This window comes from Juglans regia, chromosome 14 (assembly GCF_001411555.2).
Source record: "Juglans regia cultivar Chandler chromosome 14, Walnut 2.0, whole genome shotgun sequence".
NCBI classification, from domain to species: domain Eukaryota; kingdom Viridiplantae; phylum Streptophyta; class Magnoliopsida; order Fagales; family Juglandaceae; genus Juglans; species Juglans regia.
The window spans coordinates 15,014,381-15,041,221 of NC_049914.1; the positions used below are offsets into that span (position 1 = coordinate 15,014,381).

Sequence of the window (26,841 nt, forward strand, 5' to 3'; positions counted from 1 at the left end):
ACATAAGCATAGATTTCCACTTATTTTAATATAAAACCAAAAGGGGGAAAGAGAGAAGAAATCACAGAAAAAAATGAAGACTATTCCTCTGCTTTTGATGGGTTGCGGTGGCGTTGGGCGGCAGCTCCTCCAGCATATTGTCTCCTGCCGATCTCTTCACGCCAAACTGGTCACCATTACTTAGAAAAAATCATTTATTTGGCGTCGTGATTTCTTTGTGTATTCAGAATCCAGTCCATTTCGTTTTTGAAGTATTTTGTTAATGTAGAATAATATCCCAATGTTCGTATTGTTAACATGGAAATGATTTTGCTTCTAAAAAGAATAGTGAAATCTTCTTTCTGCTGTTGCAGATGCTGGAAAACACCAATAGTTTAATAAACTACCTTCAAGGTTATTATATTGATGCTTGGATGTAGACAAACCTGAGTACGTTTAATTGCTTATCACCCAGGATGGCTAAACTGTTGGCTGATTTGATATAGGGATATCTGTGTGTGTGTGTGGTATTTTTGTATGTATGTATGTATGAGTATATATGTCTATGCGAATGCATGCATAATTATTAGGTTGCTTTAATAGACCAGGTTTGGTTGGCAGGGAGTTTACTTGAGAGTTGTGGGGGTATGTGATAGTAAGTCGTTGATTGTTGTGTCGGATGAGTTGTCAATGGAGTTAGATGACGAGTTTCTATTGGAAGTTTGCCGAGTCAAGTTGAATGGTTCTTCTCTCCTGACACTCTGTAATTCTGGTAATTCGATTACTTATCTTTGTGTACTGAAGAGGATGATGTATTATGACTGTGTTTCTCTCTAATACTTCTTGTCTTATCTTGCTAAAGGTCAGTTTCAAGCACTCACCAATTCAGGCTCAACAAGGAAAGTTGTAGACATTGCAGCCGTTCTGGGTAAATCATTAGGTATGTGGCTTTTGAAGCTCTAGTGCTATTGTTTTCATATTTCGTCTTTACTCATGCTTAATTTCAGAAATTGGATTCTGGCGATAGATGTTCATGCTTTCGGCCTTGAATATATGACCTTATCTTGCTATTATTTGTAAAAGGTCTGGCTTTAGTAGATTGCTCTGCAAGTTCAGAGACTATTGGAGTATTAAAACAAGTGGTAGATTTGGGCTGTTGCATTGTCCTGGCAAATAAAAAGCCTCTTACTTCTACCATGGTAATTAACTCTTGTAGGTTTGGTAGATTGAAGCACTCATTTCTCATGTTTACCAAGAGAAACCATCCACATGTTCAATTCTTAGTAATATTTTTTAAAACAAGAGTGCCATTGTTGTCTCTTCATTCTTCCTATTTTATGATCACCATTTGTGCTATATGAATTTGTCTCTGAGATACCCAGTAACACGTGAAGTGTCTGAAAGGAACCTTTTACTTGCTGGGCTACAGGAGGATTATGACAAACTAGTTTCACACCCTCGTCGCATTCGGCATGAGTCAACTGTAAGTCATTATTTTGCTTGATGCATCATGGAGCCTTGTTTTCGTTATGGGTAATAGATTTAAAATATACCATGTACCCAAGAACGAGAAGTGTCTTGGATATAAAGCTGGACTTTTAATCATTTTATCTTTGTTTTTGACTACTTGTTAATATTGCTGTCTAGTTGTCGTTGAGTTAAAACTCGACCATTCTTCTCTGGTCAGTATGACGATGCTGCAATTGCTTCCAATATTCTTATTAATAATGCACGGGCAATTATTAAGTTTTAATATTGTAACACCCCATTCCCGTAGGATAGAGATATTACTAACCTTTAGAACATAATACCCGGTAAAGAGATTCATATCCTGAAATACCTCATTTATTGAAATTCATCAAAACGTTAAAACTGAATTGAACATGATTGTTTTGGAAACTGAACGAAATATAAAAGAACATAAACTAATCCTATGAATGACATAAAAGAAATCTAATTCTTGTGATAATATCACTTATTCATTCCTAAGTCTTTGTACTAGATCTATTCCTGGCCATCCAGCTCTTCATCATCATAGACATCATCTGCGAGAATTAGACATGGAAGAAAACAAGAAGACACACAAAAATAATGAGTTGAATACTTAGTAAGTAGTACATCATACCGTAAGATATAGTTTTTGCCTAACATACATTTAATTTCTATGATACTCTTCATAACATACATATAGCTTCATGGATTTCAATCAAACACGTAACATGACTTTCTGAAAGATTTTACATACATATATCATCACAGACTCACATAGCATATATTTTTGTTATTAACATAAGCGGAAGCATATATAATCAAAACATGTAATTGTGAATGCATAATATCTTGGTTATCTTCTCTTAATATGAAGTGAAACACGCTTGTGTCTGTGTTTTTACTTATCTGGCATAACATGGAGTGAAACACGCTTGAATCCGTGTTTCACTTAACTTGCATAACATGGAGCGAAACACGCTTGAGTCCGTGTTTCACTTAACTTGCATAACATGGAGCGAAACACGCTTGAGTCCGTGTTTCACTAAACTTGCATAACATGGAGCGAAACACGCTTGAGTCCGTGTTTCACTAAACTTGCATAACATGAAGTGAAACACGCTTGAGTTCGCGTTTCACTTAACTTGAATAACATGGAGTGAAACACGATTGAGTCTGTGTTTCACTTAACTTGCATAACATGGAGTGAAACACGCTTGAGTCCATGGTTCACTAAACTTGTGGTTAACCACACTTGAGTCCGTGGCACCGTTACATTTCTTATCTTTCTTAATGCATGTGATTTGATTAGGCTTCATGAACATTTCTAGCATGGCATAATCTTGTACATGGCATAGTGTAACATGACATGGCATGTCATATTCTTGTACATGGCATATTCTTGTACATGGCATAGCATAATATGATTTAGCATGGCATATTCTTGTACATGGCATAGCATAATATGATTTAGCATGGCATATTCTTGTACATGACATATTCTTGTACATGGCATAACATAATATGATTTAGCATGGCATATTCTTGTACATGGCATAGCATAATATGATTTAGCATGGCATAGAATAACGTGATATTACATAACATGCTCTGAATGTTTTATGACATTCCAAGGCATACATGATCCAGGTACTACATGAACATGGCATACATGATCTAAGTACTACACAAACATGGCATATATAACTTAAGCATTTCATGAACATGGCTTGCGTAATCTGACTACTACATGGCATACTTGACTTTGAACTACCACTTGAACATTTCATGGCTTTCATATGAATTTAGTAACATTAAATCAATCGAACAACAAATTCATTCACTCAAGCATAATCTCATATTTCATCAAAGATCGAAAAGCATAATCTCATATTTATATGATCATACTATTTACCTCTTAGCGATGCTTCCTGACTTCCAAGTGAAAGCGCGTTACCTATACGAGGTACACGACGTTACTAACTTCTAGGAAAATGTCCTAGCATCCTTCCCACTTGAATACATATCATAAACTTTAAATCTAATAAAGTATCTAGCTATATACTGATTTCACGAAATATGATTATTAATACAATAGGCTAATCAGCCCACATAAAGCACAGGTTTAAAAACATGAAATCTCCCAAAGACACTGTCGGCTACCATAAAGTTATTAAAAAAAAGAAAGGTTTCTTCAATAGGATTTACGGAGGCGTACGGTCAAGGGTTTTTAAGGGTATTTTGGGAAATATCCTAATGGGCATGGGTATTATGGGAAAACTGGATGTAAGGAATGATATAGGCTTACGGGAGAAGGCTCTCATCGTGTAACAGAAGGTTGAACTGAGAACAAAGGGAGTGGTTGTGCGATGCTTACCTAGAGAAGAAGGCTGAGGCGACGGCGGCTCTGGCGTGGTTGGAAGTGACCGATGACGCAAATGGGTCCTCTAGGCAGTGGTGCGATGCAAGAGAGAGAGAGAGAAAGAGAGTGAGGGAGTTAGACCGAGACAGTGAAAATCACGGGAAGGGAGAGATCTCATCGGGGACTTACCGGAAAGGGGTGGTCTCAACGGGGTTGGGTTGGCCGGTTTTTTCTGGCGCCGTGGGTTGTGCTCCGACGTCCTGGGGTGGTCAGCAATGGCTGGGCAGAAATAAGGCTTATGCGGAATTGTTGTTTCTCTGGGTATTTCAACGTGTGCAACACAGAGGCTTGAGAGTTTCTTATAGGCGATGGGAGGGAACAACTTGAACACTTAGGAGATTGGCTGAAATTTGAAGTTGCCTAGACTTTAGGAACCTATTCTTACGTGGATACCGTATCTGAGAGGGTTTGAAGAGTTTGAATTGGAGTTGATCACAAGTTGGAAACCGAAACTAGTACGGGGACTAAGTGGATAGAGTATACGAAGGTTTTAAGGGAAAGGAATCACTAATTTAATCTATTTGTTAGCACAAATTCTAAAATGATAAAATAAATAAAAATAAAAATAAACAAATATAAAGACAATAAAATAATAAATAAATAAATAATAAATAAATAAAATACTAGTTTTAAGCCCTAAATTTGGACCCGTATGTTACAAATATATTCCCCCACTTCTCTCATAGTCGTGAGAAGCTTGATATACTTGTCAATTTATACACAGAGTGAGGGGGAAGTGCAAGAGGGAAGTAAACGATCATGTTGACTATCTATGTTGGTCATTGGAATTTAGACCACAATAGCTCACAAGAACAACCCGAAAGTTGAAGCTGTAAGAGATGCAAAGAAAGTGGGCACAAAGATGAGTTTCAAATGTTGGGCTTGACACTAGAGTCTTAGTTGTTGTAGCTTTTTGTACAAAAGAGATGGCCACCAACACCACCGAAATTGCCAGAAAGAGGGAAACCGGTTTTGGAACCTTTCACGACCACCCAATCAGATGGGTTCCAAGAAGAAGCTGCAACAGTTGTTTCTAGTAGCATCAACGACTTAAAAAATGGCATTTGGCTATCCCTCTCCAAGATGACAATGAAACAAAAAATGACACCTTAATTAGAAGAGCAAGATCTGTAGAGAAATAAGCAGAAGCGCAACAGACTTCTTCTACTTAAGCTGAATGACCTAGAAACGGAACAGTCTGGAAACCGAACAATGTTTAAGGAAATAAATTAATGCTGAGATGGTTATCCAATTGTTTTAACAACCTAGAAACCAAATAGTTTTGATAACATGGAAAATGAACAGATTTAAGGTAAAATTGAACTTAATAAAACTAAAAGCGTTAATTGAGACTGCAAGTTCAAGAGCCAGCTAATGAAGTGGTAATAAAGGGTACAAGCTGACAGAATGTGTAAAAGGCGGGTTAATAAAGTGGAAATAAAGGGTGAAAGTGTAAATGTAGTTGTATTATAATTAGAAATAATAAAATAATTATAAAATTAAATTAAAATAGACAAATGTTGAGGTGGCGCAATATTTTACAAAGTGGATGCTTTAGCTTTTATTTATTGTAATATATATCTTGACTATATAGATATGTGATTGTACACATCTATGTATGCATTATTGCATTAGCTTCTTAAGTTTATATTTTCCCTGGATAGTCTAATTTAAGGGAACATTGGCTTGGTTTGTTTTCGCAAATGAGATGAGATGAGTTGAGATTAAAGTTGAAAATTGAATAAAATATTATTAGAATATATTTTTTAATATTATTTTTGTTTTGGAATTTGAAAAAGTTGAATTATTTATTTATTTTGTATTAGAATTTAGGAAAGTTGTAATGATTAGATGATATGAGATGAGTTGAGAAGTATTGTGAAAACAAGCAAGGCCTGAGCTTAAAATGTCATTTCTACCTCATTTTGCAAATTCACCTGAAATTGAAATGCTAATATTACTTTCTAATAATATTAAAAAGAAAACTATGGCTCTTTAATATAATAAAGAGCAGTTTCTATTTGATAGGACACTACTTTGAAAATGCATTCAAGAAAATCACATCTTATTAATTTTTTCTCAAAATACCCTCTCAATGTTGTTCTAACAATGTAAAGCACCAAAAAAATGTAAATACACAAAATGACATCCCAACTAGGGTTGTAAATGAACTAGTACGTATGATTGCTCATCTGATACTCGCTCGGTTAAACTCGAACCGAGCTTTGACTCATGAAAAAAGAAAAGCTTGATCTTGAAAGTAGAAACCTGCTCAATTAGTAAATGATGTATACCCGATTAAACTCGACTTGATTAAGGTTCGTTAAGTCCTTCTCATCTATGTCTGAGCTACATTCTTAAATATATAGAAATGCATGTATAAATATTAAATTTAATAATATAAGTACATTAACCTTTATAATTAAATATGTATCATACAACCTAATTACTTATGCCTATATATTGAATATAGTCCATAGTTATATGTAGTTAGTTAAGTACTGTAATTAAATTATAGTAGCCGTTTATAATATGCATAATGCCTAATTAGTAGTTTCATATACTACTGTGTAGGAACTATATAAGAAATGTTGATATATGCTATTGTGTAATGTGTATATTATCATACACATACCATGTCACCATTGCAAAACTAATATATATAGATATAATATATATATATATTCCTAATAAGTAACTTTTGTAGACATAAAATATGGGTTTTAAAAAAAAATATCAACCAGTTGCATATTGTAACGGATAAACTATACTAAATTCTTATCATTATACTATAGTCTAAACTTACATATGAATTTTTTTTTTCTCATTCATGTAATTTTTGTTATTGTTATCCCATTTGTAATTATTTAGATAGAATTTAGAAAGGTGTAAGGCATTTGTTTTTCCAAATTTTTATTCATTCATAAAACTTTTACAATCTTATAATTCAATATAGGGGGTCTATACAATGGTAGTAAAGATTTCATTAAATTTAATAGTTTTTTTTTTGTAATTTTTTATTTTTAATTATTCAATTTCATTAAAAAATAAATAAAAATATTTTAAGACTAATAATATAAAATTGAGAAGTAACTTGACTCGGCTTGAGCAAATTAAAGAGTAAGAGCAAAGATAAAAAAAAAAAAAAAAAAACTCAAATCGGGCTCGTGTTTTGATCAGCTCTGCTTGGCTTGGTAAGCTCCTAGCTTGAGATTGAGCTCAAGCTCGAACTCGAGTTATTTGAGTCAATCTCGACTCGATAACCCAAAAGATAGACTCAGCTCAAATCGATTATAGCCATAATCCCAACTCAACCATCTCACCATCATCAACCTCATCTCTACCGCATTTCAGGACCCCGTCACCATTACTCCATCTATGCCACATGGCATATTTGTAATAGATTCATAGGGTGCATGGGTTTTCATGGTAGCATCATATTATGCACTAGTCTTTTTATAAAGTATATGATGCACTAGTTCATCTGCAATCTCAGTGAATTCATTAGGAAGTAGTTATGATGTGTTGACATGGAAGCACCTAGTCAAGAATTAGAAATAGATATAAGAAAATCATGAAAGTTGAGTTTGTTGAAGTCTATAGCAATTGCCCATGACATTAGTGAGTCAAAGAAGAAGTGTCTAAGTTCATCCAATGAGTGTTCCTTGCCTGCAAAATTCTAATCGTTCTTTTCCCTCCAAATGCACCAAAGTAGATGTATGTGGACCATCTTTCATATTGCTACAATTTGCGAGAAGCCATATAGACCTCTCCATCTGACAAGGAGATCGATACCCTCCCTTATAACCCATGCTAACCCCACTCTGTTGAAGAGATCATCCCATTGGACCATAGCCACCTCAAATTGGAAGTAAACGATCCACTGTCTCTCCACTTCTACTGTACAACATTAGTCAATTACCATGACTTTTCTTTTTCTTAGGTTGTCCATTCTCAAAATCTTCCTTAAAAAAGCAGTCTGAATGAAGAAAGTGGCCTTAGAGGTGCCTTACTCCAAATACTCCAAGGAGAAGGATTATGGTGCTGACTAGTGATGACCTCATAGAATGAGCTGACAGAAAATTTCCCATTTTTAGAAGGTATTCAAAACATGTTATCACTTCGTCCAGTCCTAACTCTCGTAGAATATAATAGATTAAAGAAGTCAGAGAATACACCAATTTCCTAATCTTGGGCTGCCCTAAGAAAACTGACATTCCACTACGCGAACCTCCTGAAACTCCCAACAACTCAACCACTGAGGCTGGTCACATGCTATCTTGTACATAGCTGGAAAAAGAGTTTTACGACATTGTCTCCACACCGTAAATCATGTCATCTAACCTTGGAGCCATTACGCACCAAGAATATGATATGTCAATTGAAGACCCCTGATCTTCTAAATTCTTCCACAACCCCACACCATATGCCCCATTTACCATATTAGAGGACCCCCCAATGCTCCATCATACTTGAAGTCAATCACCACTCTCCATAATGCATCCCTCTCTTAGTGCTAACGCCACACCATTTCCCTAGAAGTGTCTGGCTGAATATCCTCAAAATTTGAACCCCCAACCCACCACCAAATATTGAAGAGCATACTTTCCTCCAATTGGCTAGGTGGAATTTGAATTCCTCGCTTAATCCACTCCACAAAATCACGTTGAAGTTTCTCAATACACTTCGCCACAATTGTGAGTAAAGGAAAAAGAGAAAGGAAATAGGTGGACGGATTGGAGAGAGTGATCCAACCACCTCTCGATAGGTACGCCATCAACCCCAAGGGATTGGCCCAAGTGGTGAAGGCCTTGATCTTGGGGTATCACTCCCTTTAAGGTCCAAGGTTCAACACCTCATGGGTACCAACAATCCTTTGGGGCCACACCCCCTGATAAAAAGCTAGCGATTTAACCAGTTCCGTGTAAAGAAACTTCTGAGGGTGCCGTGCATGGGATCGGGGTTTTCTTCGCAGGAGTGGGTTCGAAGGGCCCTGCCTTCGAGAGGTTTCTCGACATAAAAAAAAGAAAAAGAAAAGGGTATGCCAGCTTCCACCTGCCAACCTGTTTTGATCTGCTCAATCATGTTATCCCATGTGGCCTTAGCTTTGAATTGTGCTCCTAAGGGAAGACCAAGGCACTTCATAGGTAGAGAAGATACATTGCATCCCAATATGTTAGCCAAGCTCCTTATATTGTGGACACTACTGATCGGAACCAACTCTTACTTTGCAAAGTTTACTTTCAAGTGAAAGACAGCATCAAGACATAGAAGAAGTGCCCTCGTGTGATTATGATTCACATCACTAAATATCAACGAGTCATCTGCAAACAACAAATGGGAAATATTGAAAGTATTGCTGTTAGTATCCCCACCTAAGAAACTCAAAAGAAAGCCACCTCCAACTGCCATTGACAACATTTTACTAAAAGTTTCCATGACCATAACAAATAATAAAGTGGACAAAGGATCCCCTTGTCTCAAACTCTGGGAGCTGTTGAAGAAGCCAACTGGTGTTCCATTTGTATACTTCTGTGCTTGGGTATGACCCTTTTTTGGTTATTAATTAAGTTTAGCTCATTTTATAGTGCAAAAAGAAAAAACAAAATGTGAGCATCCAGCACCCTTATACTATGTATCTTAACATTCTTTTGCCCCAACTCTTCCCCTATGCTTGGAGCTTTTGTGGGCTTTCAAACACTAGATGCATTGAATGTCTGAACATAGGTGCTTTCTGTAATTGACCATTGGTGTTCCCTTGTTCCACGTTTTAATGACATGCTTCAAATTGATGATGCCATTTTTGTTGTTATATTAACTTGTTGTCCTCTTTTTCTGTTTAATGATTTGAAGATGCTTTGTGGTGTGGTAGATGTTTATTGCAAGTTCGTGTCTATGTGGACTTGAAGTTAGATGATCTGTAGTCTTTACTGTCTGGACCTATTGGGATTTGCTTCCCTATGAATGAGAGTTGGTAGGTGAAGTCAGGTCTCACTTCTGTATGAATGCTTGATTATATTGGCATAGATAGGCTGTGACAGTTTGGCTATGTCTCCAATAATGGGGATACATGTGTAAATGCTAGTCCTATGCTTGAATGCTGACTTAATTGTTCACATGGATGTTTTATTTGTGATTTCTTTTGTTCATTTTGTATTTCTCTGCTACTTTGAGTTTTATATTTCGTACAGCCTCATCTGCAGGGAATTGATCATGATGATTTCAGCTCCTGAGTTTTGTTTCCACTCTGCCACTTTAATCATTAATGAGATCAGTTCTATCATGTTACTTTCTGGTAGAAGGTGGTGATTTAAATGGATTCTTCAGTATGATTGGCATATGCTTGATTTATTAATATTATGCTATCAGGTGTTTGATCTGGCTACTGGTGGCTTCCTTATTGGTCTTGCTAAGCAAATGTCATCCATGTGTTCTGATTTATCAAATTCAGAATATAGTGACATCTGCAGTGAAATGGCTTAAGCAATGTTATCTTATTTGGTTTCAATTTTCTTGCTAGGTTGGTGCTGGTCTTCCGGTCATTGTATCCATAAATCGTGTAATTTCATCCGGAGATGCTGTCCACCGCATTGTTGGGAGTTTGAGTGGTACACATAAAGCATGTTAACTCATTGCTAGTCTTCTATAAATCACCTCCAAGGATTGTTTGCATTTGTATTCTGGGTATCATGTGCATATGAACAATGCTACTGATATCTCATATGTTTGTTGTAGGTACATTGGGGTATGTAATGAGTGAGGTAGAAGATGGAAAGCCATTGAGCCAAGTTGTTAAAGTTGCTAAAAGCTTGGGGTTTACTGAACCAGGTTTCTATGATCTTTTGCTTTGCTGTAAAAGCACATTCATGGCCTATGAATTTTGTGGCCAACTCACAGTAGGCAGTCTAGGAATAAATAGTTTCCACATTGTACTTGCAAACAGGGTAGTAATTTTAATCCTGGATGTGCTTTTTTTTTTTTTTTTCATTGTTGGTTTGTCTTGATGCTAACATTCAATACGAACATTACATTTTCTTTTCAGAATTTTGCAGTTGTAATATCACTTATGATCCATTCATTACTCTAACGCTGTATTCTTCACACAATATATAGAGGATGGGATTGGATACGAGATCTCATGTCTTGCATTGATGGCAATGAAAGTTATACAGATTACCTTTAAGGGATATTTGTAGAGAAGCATCTAATATCCCACTTGCTTGGGTGTACCAGCATGATTTTTGGGCTTAAAATTGTGTTATGTCCCTTTTGAGTATTCTTTGGAATATAAAGAACTATTCATATAATGTAATGATGTATTTTTTACTTAGAAGACACTTCCATTCAGTTGTGGCAGTGGATTGTTATAATTCCTAGTGTTTCTGTTTTTTCTTTTCTTTTAATCTTTCTTTGGTTAGTAAGATTCTTGAATGATTTAAAAGAAAACACATGCTTGCAGGTATCCCTACGAAATTCACTTATTGAATTAGTGTGATTTGTCATGTTATTTCATGAGACTTCTACTCTTCTTTGTCTTGAGAAGTTGGTGCTTTGCATTAAGAAGTTAAGTCTTAGATATTTAGTATGCCAGTATGATTATCTCTGATTGGATATTCTTTTGTAGATCCTCGTGATGACCTTAGTGGAATGGATGTTGCAAGAAAGGTTAGGACAGCTTTTCTTTTTGGTGTGTGCGCACCTGATATTATTGTTTTTACATTCTATTTATTACGAAATCTCTAGGCTTCTGGCTTTGATGTCATTTGTTCTAGGAGTATGCTGACTGTTAGACCTTGAATAAGGCTGACAGAGGGACGGTACATAGTGGATGGTTACTTACTTTGCATATTCATTTTAATTTTTGGATTTTACTATATGAGATAATCTCACAATTTGGAACAATCATGGTGAGAAGAATGTCTCAGATCTTGATGAAGAATAAACAAGATAAAGTGATGACGTGTTTATGTTGCATTTGTCAAATGTGAATTCAATATGTCCATAATCATTTTTTTATGAATAAATGTGTGCACAATCGTTTGACTGAGGCTATCCATTTATCCAAACGTGAGTTTAAGTTCTGGAACTAGTGCCTGCCCATGGTTATAACTTTTTTGTACCTATTCTTAATTATTATTTCTACTTACAGCCCTCCGTCATATAACTATTGAAGTTTTGGGGAGTCATTTTAAGTGATGGAGGGTCATATAATGGGCAACAGATATAATCTGCAAAGCAGATCTTTCCTGTACGTGGTTTCCATTATAGAAGCATAATTCATACGACATTCTCTAAGTTTTTCCTTTCGGTGTCATAATGCAGGCTTTGATCCTTGCTCGACTTCTTGGTTGGCGGATTAACTTGGATAGCATTAAGGTAATAAGGTTAATGCAATATTGCTCTCATCTTTACGTGTTTTTAAATTAAAAAGAAAACTCAAATTAACAATTTGGTAATATATGTTTTTTCAGATTGAGAGCTTGTTCCCTAAAGAAATGGGACCCAATGCAATGTCTGCTGAAGACTTCCTGGACTCTGGGCTGTTATTGCTTGATAAGGATATCCAAGAAAGAGTTACAAAGGCTTCTTTAAATGGAAATGTGCTACGCTATGTCTGTGTAATTGAGGGATCAAGGTAATTTTTCTATGCATCTTTGCTGTTGCTCAGAAATTTAATATGTTGAATATATCCCGAGTAATTCACTTTATGAAGGATATGGCTCAAATATTTAGATTGCCGTGTATTAGAATACTTCTCACACATGATGGAACAATGAGAACATTTTTTTTCAGTTAGATGTGTTTGAGATTATTGTCTGGGGAGGAATGGCTGAAGATGACACAGTATTATGATGGACAAAAGCAGTGGTAACATCATTATGAGAGGGAGACGTAGCTACTCTGGAACATTTTAGTTGAGTCATGCTTTGTGATGCTTCTAGTCTCTTCATAAAGTATAGACTAGACAGTAAATGTGACATTTTTTCCAGTTAAAATGCAACCCAACCACTCAACTTCTGTTTGGTGGCACTTAAACCCCTTGAAATACGGGATTTGGTCATGAAACTTTGGCTATTTGTGCAATAGGTCCTTCCAATTATGCATCATTCTGAGTGGTAACCAAAAATTTTGCAAGATATTTATGCAGTTATAAGATAGGATTGGGCATAAGGAAAAACAGATCTTAGTTAAAAAAGCATTTTCATTGATGTCCATGGTGTCCTAGTTTGCCTCACTCACCAATCCCACCATTGTACAGGCTTGCCACAACAACCAGCTACTGGTGTAATCAACTGTGGCAAGAAAATCCACTCAAACTTCTTTGAATTGTGGACATCTAAATTTTTTCATCACATAATTCCTTCGCAAACAAAACGATGTAGGAATTGCTCAAGAATTACCAATCGATCTCTCAAATGTGAATTTGGGCGGGCTTGGATGTAATAAGCTGGAGTTGGGGGTTGGGAGGTGGGGGAGGCGGATGCTTATATCAAGCTTACACCTTAACATTTCTTGTCTTTTGTTCAATTCCTTTTTTTTTTTCTAAATCAATCTATCAAATGCGGAGTTTTCAGTTTTGTTTTTTTTTTTTTTTTTTTTTTGGGTGCGGGGCGGGGAGGACAATTTTGTTCCTCCCTTCCACCTCCAGATTTGGCTCTTCACTAGGGAATTCAACCTTAACACTTCCGGTCATAAGCAAAGTAACCATTTGTCCCGGCCCCTCCACCACGCATTGGCGAGCATCGTCGAGGTTGATGACCTCCAAGTGCTCAGTGAGGAAGCGAAATGCACACGGAAACAATGGTTACCCGAGGTTTATCAGCTTAACCAACAGTATACTCGGTAAAACAAACATCATAGGGAGAAGTAGAGATGCGTTATGGATAACTCAGAAACAGAGAACCGTTATTCCTCTATTCTTCTTTAACATGTTAAGCTTAAATCATGAGGAATGCATGCATGTCTTCACAATCGGTAACCCAAAAGCAAGGCATCACCAACCTACTACGCATCGATATTTCAAAGGTAATAAACCAAATCGTACACAGCATGCTCATGGTCATTAATCACCATTGTAAGCACTGTCGTAGAGGAGAACCTACCTTGGCAGTGAGTTTTCACTGAGTCGGTCGTTGGCAGGCTAGCTTCAAGTGGTCCAATGACTATCTCAGGCGCCTTAGCGAGTCTAAGGCCTTGTTTGGATTCAAAAACCATCTCAACTCATCTCATCTCAATTCACTATCTAAATCTCTCCTAAGACTTCGAGAGAATGGTTGCTCGGTTTTGAACACAGATTAGTTGAGAGGGAGAGAAAAATGGAAGAGAAATTTTTTAGTGATCTCGGGGAAGGGCTTCAAAATAAAGAAGAAAAGTGATGACGATGAGAGAAAAGGAGAGGATGCAGTCACAGCAAGTACTTACCCAAGCAGTGAGTAACAACTTTGCTTGGTCGTAGGTATGTCGATTTTCCTGCAATTCGACAGTGAATTCGGATTTCCAGGTGTGTGTGAGTGTGAGTCTTTGATGAGCTACGGTCTTTTTTGGAAATGAGGGTTAGGGCAGACGAGAGTGTGAGTGAAAGAATTGAGGAAGAAGGCTTTGTGTTACATAAGCAAAGTGCTAAGAGGCGTGGGGTAAAAAGGAGGGAAATCGTCTTCATGGGTGCACTACCCTCTCATCGCTAGTTGGTCTGCTGATAAGCGAGCATCCAGCTGCCCAGGTGTACGTCAGATGAAGGGTGTGGCAGGCGCGGACGAAATTGTGCATCTTAGGAGCTCGGCCAAGGAGAAGGGAAACTCAGTCTGCCACTCGTGAATGTTGTCAAACATTGTTCTTCTCATAAAACGTCTCTGTTGAGGTTGAGATTTCCGTGAGAGTGCCCACATGATTCCGAGCATTTTTGCTTGGCTACTCCATATAGTTTAGGGTTGACTTTGAGCTTTAGCTTGGATGGAAGGTAGGGAGAGGAATTGTAACGCCCCAATAGAAGGCCCAAACCACATGGCTTATATTTCAAAAGGACTAGTCAATGATACAACTGGAGCCCCATTGGAACCTTATAAAGAGCAAGAACTTCTCTTTCCCAAATAATGTGGGATCCCATATACCACCTACCCTTATCCATATCATATGGGGTATCACAATCTACCCCTTTTAAATTCCCGACGTCCTCGTCGGGCCTGTCCATTGTAGGTGGCATGGCTCAAGTCCTACATTTCTGGTTGGGATAGTCTCTGATACCATTTGTAGCGCCCCAATAGAAGGCCCAAACCACATGGCTTATACTTCAAAAGGATTAATCAATGATACAACTGAAGCCCCATTGGAACTTTATAAAGAGCAAGAACTTCTCTTTTCTAAACAATGTGGGATCCCATATACCACCTACCCTTATCCATATCATATGGGGTATCACAGGAATGCATCTTGGGTACCTTGCTCGGATCCGTGTCGCTTTGCTCGTGGAACATGTTTCGAACTCCATCTTGCTTACCTTTGCTCGCTTACCCTTACTTGAGTCTTTGCTCACTTAGTGCTATGTTCGTTTTAAGTCCTTGCCTGCCCAAGACTTTGCTTGCCCTACTTGTCCAGTGTGGCCTTCCTCTGCATCCGAGATTACGAGTTTTCGCAACGTTATGTTGCTCCCGCATGGGGAGTTCCTACCTACGACGGGCACACTTCTCACATTTTCCTTTAAAGTAGAAAAGTTCTATGAATACGTTCTTACCATGGTGAAAGGTGTCATCTTCCTTGGATGCTTGTTTGATTAGCTTACATCTAGATGGTATATAAAATGTAACAAATATATTTGGGATCCAAGTGCTCTAAAGAAAACGAATATATTTACATTGTGAAAAGCATGATGAAGTAGCTTCCATGACCATTTCCTGATTATTGAGTTTTATCTTTTCTTTTTTATAAGAGATAAATATTATTGATATGAATGAAATAGGCATAGCCTATGTACACAAGAAGTATACAAAAAAACACCTAAATATATTCTAAGAGCAATAAATTAAAGACAAGAAATCATGAACATTGTCCACCGTTTAATACAATAGTGGAAAACCAAAAAGTGTGGAGAAAGAAATTCTTCAGCTTCACCATTGTTCGTTCCTTATCTTCAAAGCAGCGTGCATTCCTTTCCGTTCAAATACACCACATGATACACAATGGAATCATCTTCTAAACTGCGGCCACTTGATGACAGCCTTGCAACTTCCTCCAACAACCTAGCAAATCCACCACTCTCATAGGCATTACCCAACAACATCAACCTTTTGAAAGATCTCATCCCATAACGTCCTTGTTACGTTACAATGTAGTAAGAGGTGATCCACAGATTCTCTATTCTTTTTACACATGTAGCACCAATCCATCACTACACATCCTCTCTTCCTCAGGTTGTCTGTGGTCAAGATCTTCCCAAGAGCGGCATTCCATACAAAAAAGGCAATTTTAGAAGGCACGCGAGACCTCCAGATGTTCTTCCAGGGGAACAATGTATGATCCTATGTTGTCAAAATGTTATAATACGCCTTAACTATACATTTCTTGTAATTATTAGACCTCTACTTTAAACTATCACGCTGTGCCATTGGAGTTCCCAAGAAATGTAGTAGGCTGAAAAAGTCTGAAACGATAGATAATTCCCAGTCATGAAAATCCCTATTAAAAAGAATATTCCACTGATGCGAACAATCAGAAAATAACCGCACATCCGCCACTAAAGCCTCCCTATTAGCTGCAATACGATATAGAGACTAAAAAACCATTTCCAATGCGTGATCTCCACACCACATGTCCCGCCAAAAACTGATTCGATTGCCCTATCCGACTACAAAGTGAATATGATTTTCAAAGCATGTCCACCCCTTCATTATAAACTTTCATAAACCCACTTCATACCCCCCCTCTCACTTCTTTTGAACACCAACCACCCCAAGTAGCACTATATCTAGCATCGATAATTTCCTTCCACAATGATCCCCCCTCCAAGTGATATCTCCATAGCTATTTCCCCAATAGAGCTTTATTAAAGGTTCTCAAGTTACACACACCCAACCCCTCATACGTAACTGGGGCACATACTGTTTTCCATCTAACCAGATGGAACTTCTTCTCCTCCCCTATGCCCCCCCATAAGAACGCCTTAAAGAGTTTTTCAATCCTATTCACCACCACTATAGGCATAGGAAACATAGATAAAAAATAAGTGGGGAGGTTAGTGATGGTGCTCTTGATAAGAGTGAGGTGACCCCCTTTTGATAAATACACCATTTTCCAACCAACCAACATTTTTTCTATCTTCTTCACCACCCCATCCCATATAGCTCTATTCTTGAAAGTTGCTCTCAACGGAAGGTCCAGATTTTTCATTGGGAAAGAGGTCACCTTGCAATCCAAAAGACTTGCTAAACTGAGGATATTGGAGACCTCACCCATCGGAACCATCTCAGACTTGCCAATGTTCACTTTGAGCTCTGACATTGCTTCGAAGCAAAGTAACAATGTTCGTAGAGTTTGGACCTGGCTATCATCCGCTTCACAAAATACTAAAGTGTCATATGCAAAAAGGTGTGAGATGATAATAGGGCCACCAGAGCCATTGCCCACCTGAAAACCAGATAAAAAACGCCCACCAACAGTTGCCTGCACCATCCTACTTAAAGCCTCCATAACTATAACAAAAAGAAGAGGAGATAGAGGATCTCCTTGCCGCAAGCCCCTCGAACTATAAAAAAAATCAGCAGGTGTGCCGTTAACTAGAACTAAGAATCGGGCTGTTGAAATACAATGATGCATCCATGAAATTTGCCTATCCCCAAAGCCACACCTCTCAAGCAGGTACAAGAGGAATTCCTAATTCACATGATCGTAAGCCTTCTCCATGTCAAGCTTGCAAAGAATACCTGAATTTCGCTCACACAATTTATGATCTAAGCACTCATTTGCAGTGAGCACCGAATCAAGAATTTTTCTCCCACGAATAAAAGCATTTTGAGGCTTGGAGATAATATGTTTCAACACCGGACTAAGCCGCTTAACAAGAACTTTCAAAATAATCTTATAAACACTACTAACTAGGCTTATTGGATGAAAGTCCTCAATAGATGAAACCCCGTGTTTCTTGGGAATAAGAGCAATGAAAGTCGCATTAAGGGATTTTTTAAACTTCTAAAAAGAGTGAAATTCACTAAACACCTGCAAAACATCACCTTTCACAATGTCCCAACATGTTTTAAAAAAAACCATTGAAAAACCATATGGACCTGGTGCTTTATCCTTAGCCATACTAGAGATGACTTTGAAAATCTCTTCTTCAACAAAAGGTCTCTCCAAAACACTCACACTCTGCGAGTCAATTGCCTCAAAGGACAGGGCATCAAGCTTCGGCCTTCAAGATGCCGATTCTGTGAGAAGGGTCTCATAATAATGTACAATATGATTTTCTAGTTCGGGAGGAGAAGATAACACCTGAGAACCTGAATGAAGCGATTGAATAACATTGTTATATTGATGTGAATGAACCACTTTGTGAAAGAACTTCATACATCTATTGCCTTTCTTCAACCAAAGGGCCCTGGATTTTTGGTGCCATGAAGTCTTCTCTGCCAACAAAACCCTATCCAAATCTGCCACAATCGTGCCCTTCCTCAATAACACCTCCTCTAAGGTATATCTCAATAATTCCTTACCCTCTATCTCCTGCAATTCCTCCAACAGTGTAGACTTTTGATTGTCGATATGACTAAAAACTTCTAAGTTCCACTTCTTCAGGTCTTGTTTTAATGCCCTCAGCTTACCTGCAAGAATGAAACTTGGAGTGCCACTAAACCGATATGATGACCACCAAGCACGCACCATCTCTAAAAACCCAGCTACTGTTAGCTACATGTTCTCAAACTTGAAGTACCGGCGATCCCAGTGAATGCCCAAACAATCGAAGATGATAGGAAAATGATCTGAGCTGACGCGAGCTAACCTTTTCTGACTTACTTCCGGATAGTGGGCTTCCCATGAAGGAGAGACAAGGAATCTATCCAATTTCGACCAAGCCCGACCGTTTGACCACGTGTACTCGCCATCTACCAGGGGAAGATCCATAAGGTCCAGATCAAAGGTGAACTCAGAGAATTTCTCCATGGCCACAGTATTCCGATGATGCCCTTATCGTTCACTAGGAAAGCGAGTAATGTTGAAATTGCCCTCCATGCACCACGACGCATCCCATAAGGAGTATAGGCCAGCCAACTCCTCCCACAACTTTCTTTTATCCCTGTCCACGTTGGGACCATAGGACCCTACAAATGCCCATTCCCATCCGTCAACCACATTTTTGAATAAAGTCAAAACCAAGAACTCTCCAATACACTCATTAATCGCCTCAATCACTCTTTTGTCCCACATTAATAACACTCCACCTGAGGCTCCCAAAGAGGCCAAATAAGACCAACCCATATACGAGCATGCCCATAGAGTACGCAAGATTCTTCTATCAATGAATTACAACTTTGTTTCTTGAAAACATACCACATCACCCTTCCACATCCTCAATAATGATTTGATACGAATGCGTTTATTGCTATCATTGAGCCCCCATACATTCCACGACAAATATATTAGGCTTCATAAAAATATAGATTGCCCCTCCCTTTTGATGTATCCTTTCCACCACTCCCTTCCTTCGCATCATAGTTGATGGAACAAGTTAGCCGTTTAAGTTCCTTATCTTGCTTTATGGCTGATTTTGAACGACTAGTTTCAATTACCATGAGAATGGCCGTAAATTGTTCTTCATAACCTCCAAAAGAAACCCCAATAATAGCTTGTAACTCCTACCTTCTTGAAAACCCAATTTGACGAGCAACTCTCATAATTAGAGTTGGGAGGGAGTGTACACAGAGGAGTTAGAGCAGCCCCCTCCTTACCAGCAATGTCATTGGGAAGCAGAACCAATTCCGAGCCACACACTACATTTGGTTCACCACTTGATGCCATCTTTTCGAAAGATTTTCCATCCCCAGACTTATTCCTGTCAAAAACACCCATCTCCAGTGGTGGAGTGCCTAACGGAGACCCCAAAAACGAGAGCCCACGCTCTGGCGAGATGAACTGCATAGGAGCAACATCTGGGCCTTCGACCACCACGCACAACTGAGTTTGTGCACTCTTCACCGACAGCCCACATGACGACGACGGGAAATCAACCCTCAAGGTCTCAACCACTACCGGCTCGTCTACCATCTCGCCATCCTCCAACTCCTCCCGTCGAAGACTCTATCAACTCATCGTGGTGGTCAACAACGATCGACGGTTCTTTCTGTGTCGGTGTGGAGACTGGCGCGCCGGTGCCACAGGAGAATGACTCGGAGCCTGGGCCGAAATATCGGCAAACACTGGCTACTCTGCCCTCCAGGCCTTCTTTGGGCCTACGGCCTGGCCCAACCTAGGGCCCTTCACTAGCCCAGTCTGCTCCACATTACCCCTCCTTGCGCCCATCTCCCTCTGGCCCTAAATTGAAGGCCTACCCCTCCCTTCATTAATGCCTGAATCACGGCTCATGCCTATCTTCATCACCTCCTTTCCCTTAATGCAGTGTTTCAAGCAAAGTATTTCATCTAATAAAGCTCCAACTTTTTCCTCCATATCAACCAGCACTCTTGGCATATTTTCCTCATTTGACCCCAACAACTCGTTGCCATCTCCCCCATGCCTCTGCACGACCTCTGAAATGGACACGCCTGGCACCACAATACTCACGGCTCGAGGCAGTACTTTCTGTGCTTGGAGCACCTCACTGTACGACCGTGAACCGCCTACCGTCAATGATGGAGCACCATTGTCACCCCTAATCATCTTCAAGTTTCCTACCTGGGAAACATAAGCCACTTTGTTTCTCACACTCAAAACAGAGGAAGAAGAAATGAGCTCCTTCAATGTATCTCCGAAGTTCCTCCACCCCTCCCCCTTCCTCCCTTCTGGCACCACTGTCAGACCTCTCTCCTCTTTTCATGCCCAAATTCTGAAAGGGAGGCACCATTAACACAATATTTTCTTTTCTACGGGTTCTCAGGAACTCAGAAGAGCCCAATGATGCTACACATTCCCTCACCATCGAACCCAAGCACCCTAGGGCTTCATGATCCAAGGAAATGTATTTCACCACACGACGACTACTCTCTGTGATTCTCCACCACCTTTCGTTCTCCTTTCTGAACTCAAATAACTTTTGATCAATAACAATCTCTCTGCACAACCCCACCAAAGCCAACCAACACGGTAATTCAAGCTGGAATGATACGCTAATCTCCACAAGGAGATGTTGCCATTAACGCACCACCACCAACGGCAAGAAAGACCAACGAAACAAAAAATGTATGGAGAGAAAATATTTTAGGAGAGAATATTTTAAGAAAGGTATTCAAGAAAATTACGAGTTTTTTTATTGAGTTTTATCAAATAGGATCAGCTCCACCTTTTGTGTACAAGTACGCCATTGCTAGCTTATAAAAAAAGGTGTGCTCATGTCTTCTTGCATCCACATGGCATTATAATCAAATTTGTGAGAATTGATGTGCTCTGGCTCTAATTTTGTAAATAAATGCTTTCGTATTTATAAACTTTTGTTTTTTGTGTAGGTGTGAAGTAGGCATTCAAGAGCTTCCCAAGGATTCTCCCTTGGGAAGGCTGAGAGGAAGCGACAATGTGGTATGTCCTGTGTTTTTTCTCTTCATAGTTCTATCTTTTACTAGTTCACTAAAAGGCATTCCTGAAGTAATAATAAGAGGCTTTTTTTTATTTTTTTATGTTAAGGAGGCAAAAACCATAAATTTCGTCTTATTTGCCTTGGGACTTGCAAACTGAAAATAGGGGTGGATAATGGGTCCATGAATGAAATATTCAATTTTTCTTGTATGTAACATCTTGATAGATCTTGGGATCTTCCTCAAATATAGTGAAGGTTCAAAAGGTCGATTAATTAGTACATCTAAACCTTTCTAGGAACCAGTGAAATTTATAGTCACTACCGATGGGGCAGGTAGGATTCACATTGTTCCTTGTCATGGCTAAATTTTACGAGATTATAAGCAGGTTTCCAGGTTTTGACCCCTTTAAATTTCAGAAAATGTTTTAGGAGAGAATGGCTGTAAGAGCAACGAGATGGAGGTCTTCCTTGTTGGAGAAGCAAGGCCTTGTCATATTAGCATAGATTTCCTTAGCTTAAAGCATCGAAGAAAGAGATCAAAGGACGTATCAAGAATTTCTTTGGGAATATTTTCGAAAGGGCCCTTCCTTTGGATGGGCTGTAGACTTATTCCACACTAGGAGTTCCCTTAGCTTATCTGATGCATGCTTCTGACAGGTGGAGTTCTGTTAGGCTTATTACTCTCTGGGTACAAAGGCCATGTCTTGTTGAGGTTCCACATAAAAAGGGAAAATTGAAAAATAATCATTGAGATAGCTAAAGATTAGGCCAAGCAGTGCAGGACTGCTCTGAAATTTCAAGCTGGCCTAGGAGATATCTTGCTAAACAATGCGTGATGTTTGTATGGTGTTTAGGTGAAGGGACGTTTCTAGAATATGGTTGCAAGGGGTTACCGATCAAAAAGAATATGTAAGGGGTTGTTTTAATTCACAACTCTCTACAGACAACTGACAGATATGGGCAGTATAGAAAGATTGGAGATAGAAGAAAAGAAAATGTAGAAACAATATGGCCTCGTTTGAATTCAAAACTCACCTCAACTCATCATTACAATTTTCTCAAATTCCAACTCAAAATATAATAAACAATTCAACTTTTTTCAAATCCCAAAACAACTTTTCCAAATTCCCACACAAATATAATAAACAATTCAACCTTTATTCTACTATTCATAAACCATCTCAACTCATCTCAACTCATATCTGAATCCAAAGTACTCCTAAGAATTAACTCGGTACCTTTTCCTCAGTAATCAACAGTCAATATCTCTTTGATCAATATCATAATTCCATTGATCAAATCAGTAATACTCTTGGACCTCTTGGCGTTTGAACACCCTCTCCTGCCACTCTCTCTCCTTTTATTTAGTGTCTTGTGTCTGGAGTTTCCTGGAGAAGATACACATTTAATCATGACTGGGATAATTGTTCCGAAAATACCTCATCACAGGTTGACTCACTCAAAAATGAGCAGCACAAAGGCTATCCCAAGTGCAGAAGGGTGTCATGTAATAATTAGGAATAAAATTCATAGATCGTGTCATTGGGGAAAATTGCTTAAAATCAAACTCGTGTAAAATGGTGAAAATATTTACAAAGAAAATAAAAGTGATGATATGTGCAATGAATGGAAGAGTGCAACAGGAATGAAAAGGGCACTGATAGTGGACTAGATTCATATTTTTGGATTTTTGAGTGTTGCAAGGAAAAGTAAAAGACTAAGATGCAAAACAGCAAACTAATAACTAAACTAAACTCGTTGAAATTAATTAATCAAGAAGCAATTTACTAAACTAATTTAATTAATAGCACATTAACATTAAATCCGAAACTAATTAAACACCAAATTATAAAGCAAGCTAACTAATCTAACATTAACCAACTAATGAGGCAAGACAAAAAATTATATCTAAATTACCCACCTACTAACCAACGAAAATTGCCAAACTAATTGTAAGACTCAAAATTAACAACTAAATCTAACAAATTGAAATTAAACAATTAAGAAACCAATTGAGCTAAACAATCTTAATTAACAGATAATTAATTAAGAAAATTGAAATTAATTAAGCCCTAATTAACTCTTAATCAATCTAATGTCTAATGAAACTAAGATATTAACAAAACTAAGCTAGATTAGAAAATAATTGATAAAATACGAGCTGGAAATTGAAAAGTCCTAAAATCAAGAGTCTATGGTTAATCCTTGTATTCAAATCATAAAATTTTCAAAATCAATCCATAACAATTGTAATACCTGTTAAACGGAAGCTTAAAGAAGCAAGGAAAACAACTAACATCAAAGTTAAACAAGTAGGAAATAGAATACCCAAAACCGAATGGTTCTAAGCCAACTATCTCAAAATTACACCATAAAATTCAAGCTAAAACTAAATAAAAAGTTAGGGAATGGAAAGAGCAAGTAAGATGGCTGGAGATGGAGATAGCAGGCAGTGGAGGAAGGCTGGACAGCGGTGGTTTGGACCCCTCGAGGAGCTCTTCAAAGCTGGCGGCGTTGCTTGTGTGTTTCCTCCCTACGACGCTTCTTAAGAACAACCCTGCGTGCATCCATTTTCTCAGCGTGCGTTTTTTTTTTTCTTTTTTAAGCATCAGTGCATGTCTTGTCCTATATGAAAAGTAGAAACCAGAAAAAATTAAAAAGAAGAATAAAATATCAAAGATGTTTTGTGCATGTGAAGAAATATTGCCTAATTAAATCACGAGTTATAAAATTAAGCATAAACCATGCTATCAACCAATTTAAATCACAACTTGGATTTATGCCTCTTAACCATTTTTCTATTTAAAACCAATAATAATGTCATGAAATAATTGAAATATATTAGTTCTAGATGTATAAAATATACAATAATTTAGCTCAATCATACTCCTCAACTAGTATTTTGCTAATCTCTAAGCAAAATAGTGAAAATTAATTGAGATGAATATTGCATAAAGATTGAAATCCAAATAAAAGTAATCAAGCACAATTATGAATTCTCACAAAAGGTGACACATGACTACTCAACCACAGGAGCTATATCCACCAAGACTTTCTCAATACAGAATTTGGGCAAATGTCTCAGAACTCAAATGTGTGTGTAGCTAAACTGGCTGCATTCCTCGTTACTAGCCATGATTTGTTCTAGAAGTTTTCAACTTTAAGATTAATCATTGCTTATTCTTACTACCTCGAAGCCCAAGGGACTAACAATTTTCATGCCAACTTTGTTTAAGGTTGAACACTCAACCCCCAAAGTTTTGGGTAACCGTTTCTATCCCTTTATTTAGGAAAGCTCCCTAAGCCGCCTTCATCCTTTTTTTTTTCTTTTCAATTTTTTTTTATTGAAAATGGCTCGGTAATCTAGCAGTTTACTTCTTCTGTGTTAAATCAGTGAACAAAAAATGAGGAACACTAGAAGTGTAAGCATGTGCAAAATATCCTTCAAAACTTGCCCTTTGTTCTATATAAATCTTACCAAGTTTCATCTCAATAAGTATAGCATCTTGGTGTTTCAAACCAAACATAAAAAAAATATGATGCTTCAGAAATCATTCTCTATGCTCAGGTTTGAAAATAAATTTTCACAAAAATAATTCTGCTCAACCATTTCACCAAGATGCTTAAATTTCACAAAATGCTAGAAATAGTGTGTATCAGTGCAAATCACATTAATGCAAAAATTGTGTTATCCTACGTGCACACACTCCACCCCCCAACTAGTGAGAGACATGGTCCTCAATGAATCAAACGAAAGAAAATATAGTGCACAGGAATAAGTAAGCAAAACATACAACCTAGCATGTGAGATAAAATCAAAGCAAAACAATGAATATATATAAAAGACAAAAAGCAATTAAAGAAAGCTGTTAAGGGAAAAAAGATAAAAAAAACTTTCCCAGTATCTTGTACAAAGTAAGATCTCTTCATTAGGATTGAAGGGATTCACAAACGGCTCGAGACATTGTCCATTAACAGTGAAGCTATTGCCATTATTTGGATTGACAATGTCTACCGCGCCGTGAGAATGGACCTCCTTTATAACATAAGGTCCATTCCATTGGGATTTCTGCTTCCCGGGAAAAAGATGCAATCTTGAATTGTAGAGGAGCACTTTCTGATCAGGGACAAGATGTTTGTCATGGATCTACGACAATTCATGCTTGGCAAATGAGCGAATGAAGGCCTTGCATGACATTTTAGATATAATTTTCTGTTTTGCCTCCTTAGTTGGTTAATGTTAGATTAGTTAGCTTGCTTTATAATTTGGTGTTTAATTAGTTCCGGATTTAATGTTTAATTTTCTATTTATTAAATTAGTTTAGTAAGTTACTTCTTGGTTAATTAATTTCAGCGAGTTTAGTTTAGTTTAGTTATTATTTTACTGTTTTGAATCTTAGTCTTTTATTTTTCCTTGCAGCACTCAAAAATCCAAAAATATAGTGCCCTTTTAATTTCCGTTGCACTCTTTCATTCATTACACATATCACCACTTTTATTTTATTTTTGTGAATATTTTCACCATTTTACATGAGTTTGATTTTAAGCAACTTTCCCCGGTAACAGCGTCATCACAGGTCATAAGAAATTGCATCCATTTCCCAGATTTTCTCCATGAAAGAGCTCATAACTTGATCAAATCTATTGTGATCCTCTTATATTTTATTCACTCAACATTCTGAAGTTTGTTCTAGCTACGCATGGTCCTGTTTAGTGGTCAGTTGCATTACGCAATAAAATATTGAAGTTAACAATTTTTTCCTTTTGACTCAAATGCAGTTAGAGATATACAGCCGATGTTATAATGAACAGCCACTGGTTATTCAAGGTGCTGGTGCTGGCAATGATACTACGGCAGCTGGAGTCCTTGCTGATATCCTTGACATCCTGGCTTTGTTTCCTGAATAAGTTATTTGTCTTGCATAGAAGAAACTCAGGACTCAGGGATGCCAATATCTGGGAACAATAATAATATGAATACTTTCTCCCTGGAAAACTCCTACTTAAAATGGATCCACCCCCGATTTTAACCGTTTTGGCTGGTTGAAACTATTGATGGAAACATTGAAAATGGTAAGTTCTATTCCGAATTAATTTAATAGCCAATTTGCTCCGAAAAATCTTAAAATTGGGATCAATTTTGCTGAGAGATGTGCATGGCATGCTTTTGGTTTTATGCAATTGGATTATTTGGACCCATTTGTTAATAATCATCTCTCTCTCTGTCTCTCTGATTTCTTAC

General features: G+C 37.8%; 1 protein-coding gene across 4 annotated transcripts; it reads left to right on the forward strand.

Moving 5' to 3' along the window:
* LOC109020641 (bifunctional aspartokinase/homoserine dehydrogenase 1) lies at positions 1-26,790 on the forward strand. 4 transcript variants are annotated; one of them, XM_019003173.2, is made up of 13 exons: positions 59-169; positions 354-429; positions 601-751; positions 842-919; positions 1,063-1,178; positions 1,409-1,462; positions 10,410-10,497; positions 10,625-10,717; positions 11,514-11,554; positions 12,212-12,265; positions 12,361-12,524; positions 21,532-21,601; positions 26,379-26,789. In XM_019003173.2, exons 3-13 carry the CDS (start codon positions 670-672, stop codon positions 26,505-26,507), a joined length of 969 nt encoding a protein of 322 aa, XP_018858718.1. In that variant the 5' UTR covers positions 59-169; positions 354-429; positions 601-669; the 3' UTR covers positions 26,508-26,789. The 4 variants fall into 4 exon arrangements, with proteins under 4 accessions (XP_018858696.1, XP_018858718.1, XP_018858704.1 ...); XM_019003151.2 differs by lacking the exon at positions 354-429 and having other exon boundaries at positions 1-169; positions 26,379-26,790; XM_019003159.2 differs by having other exon boundaries at positions 354-751.
* Positions 26,791-26,841: the final 51 nt, after the last annotated feature.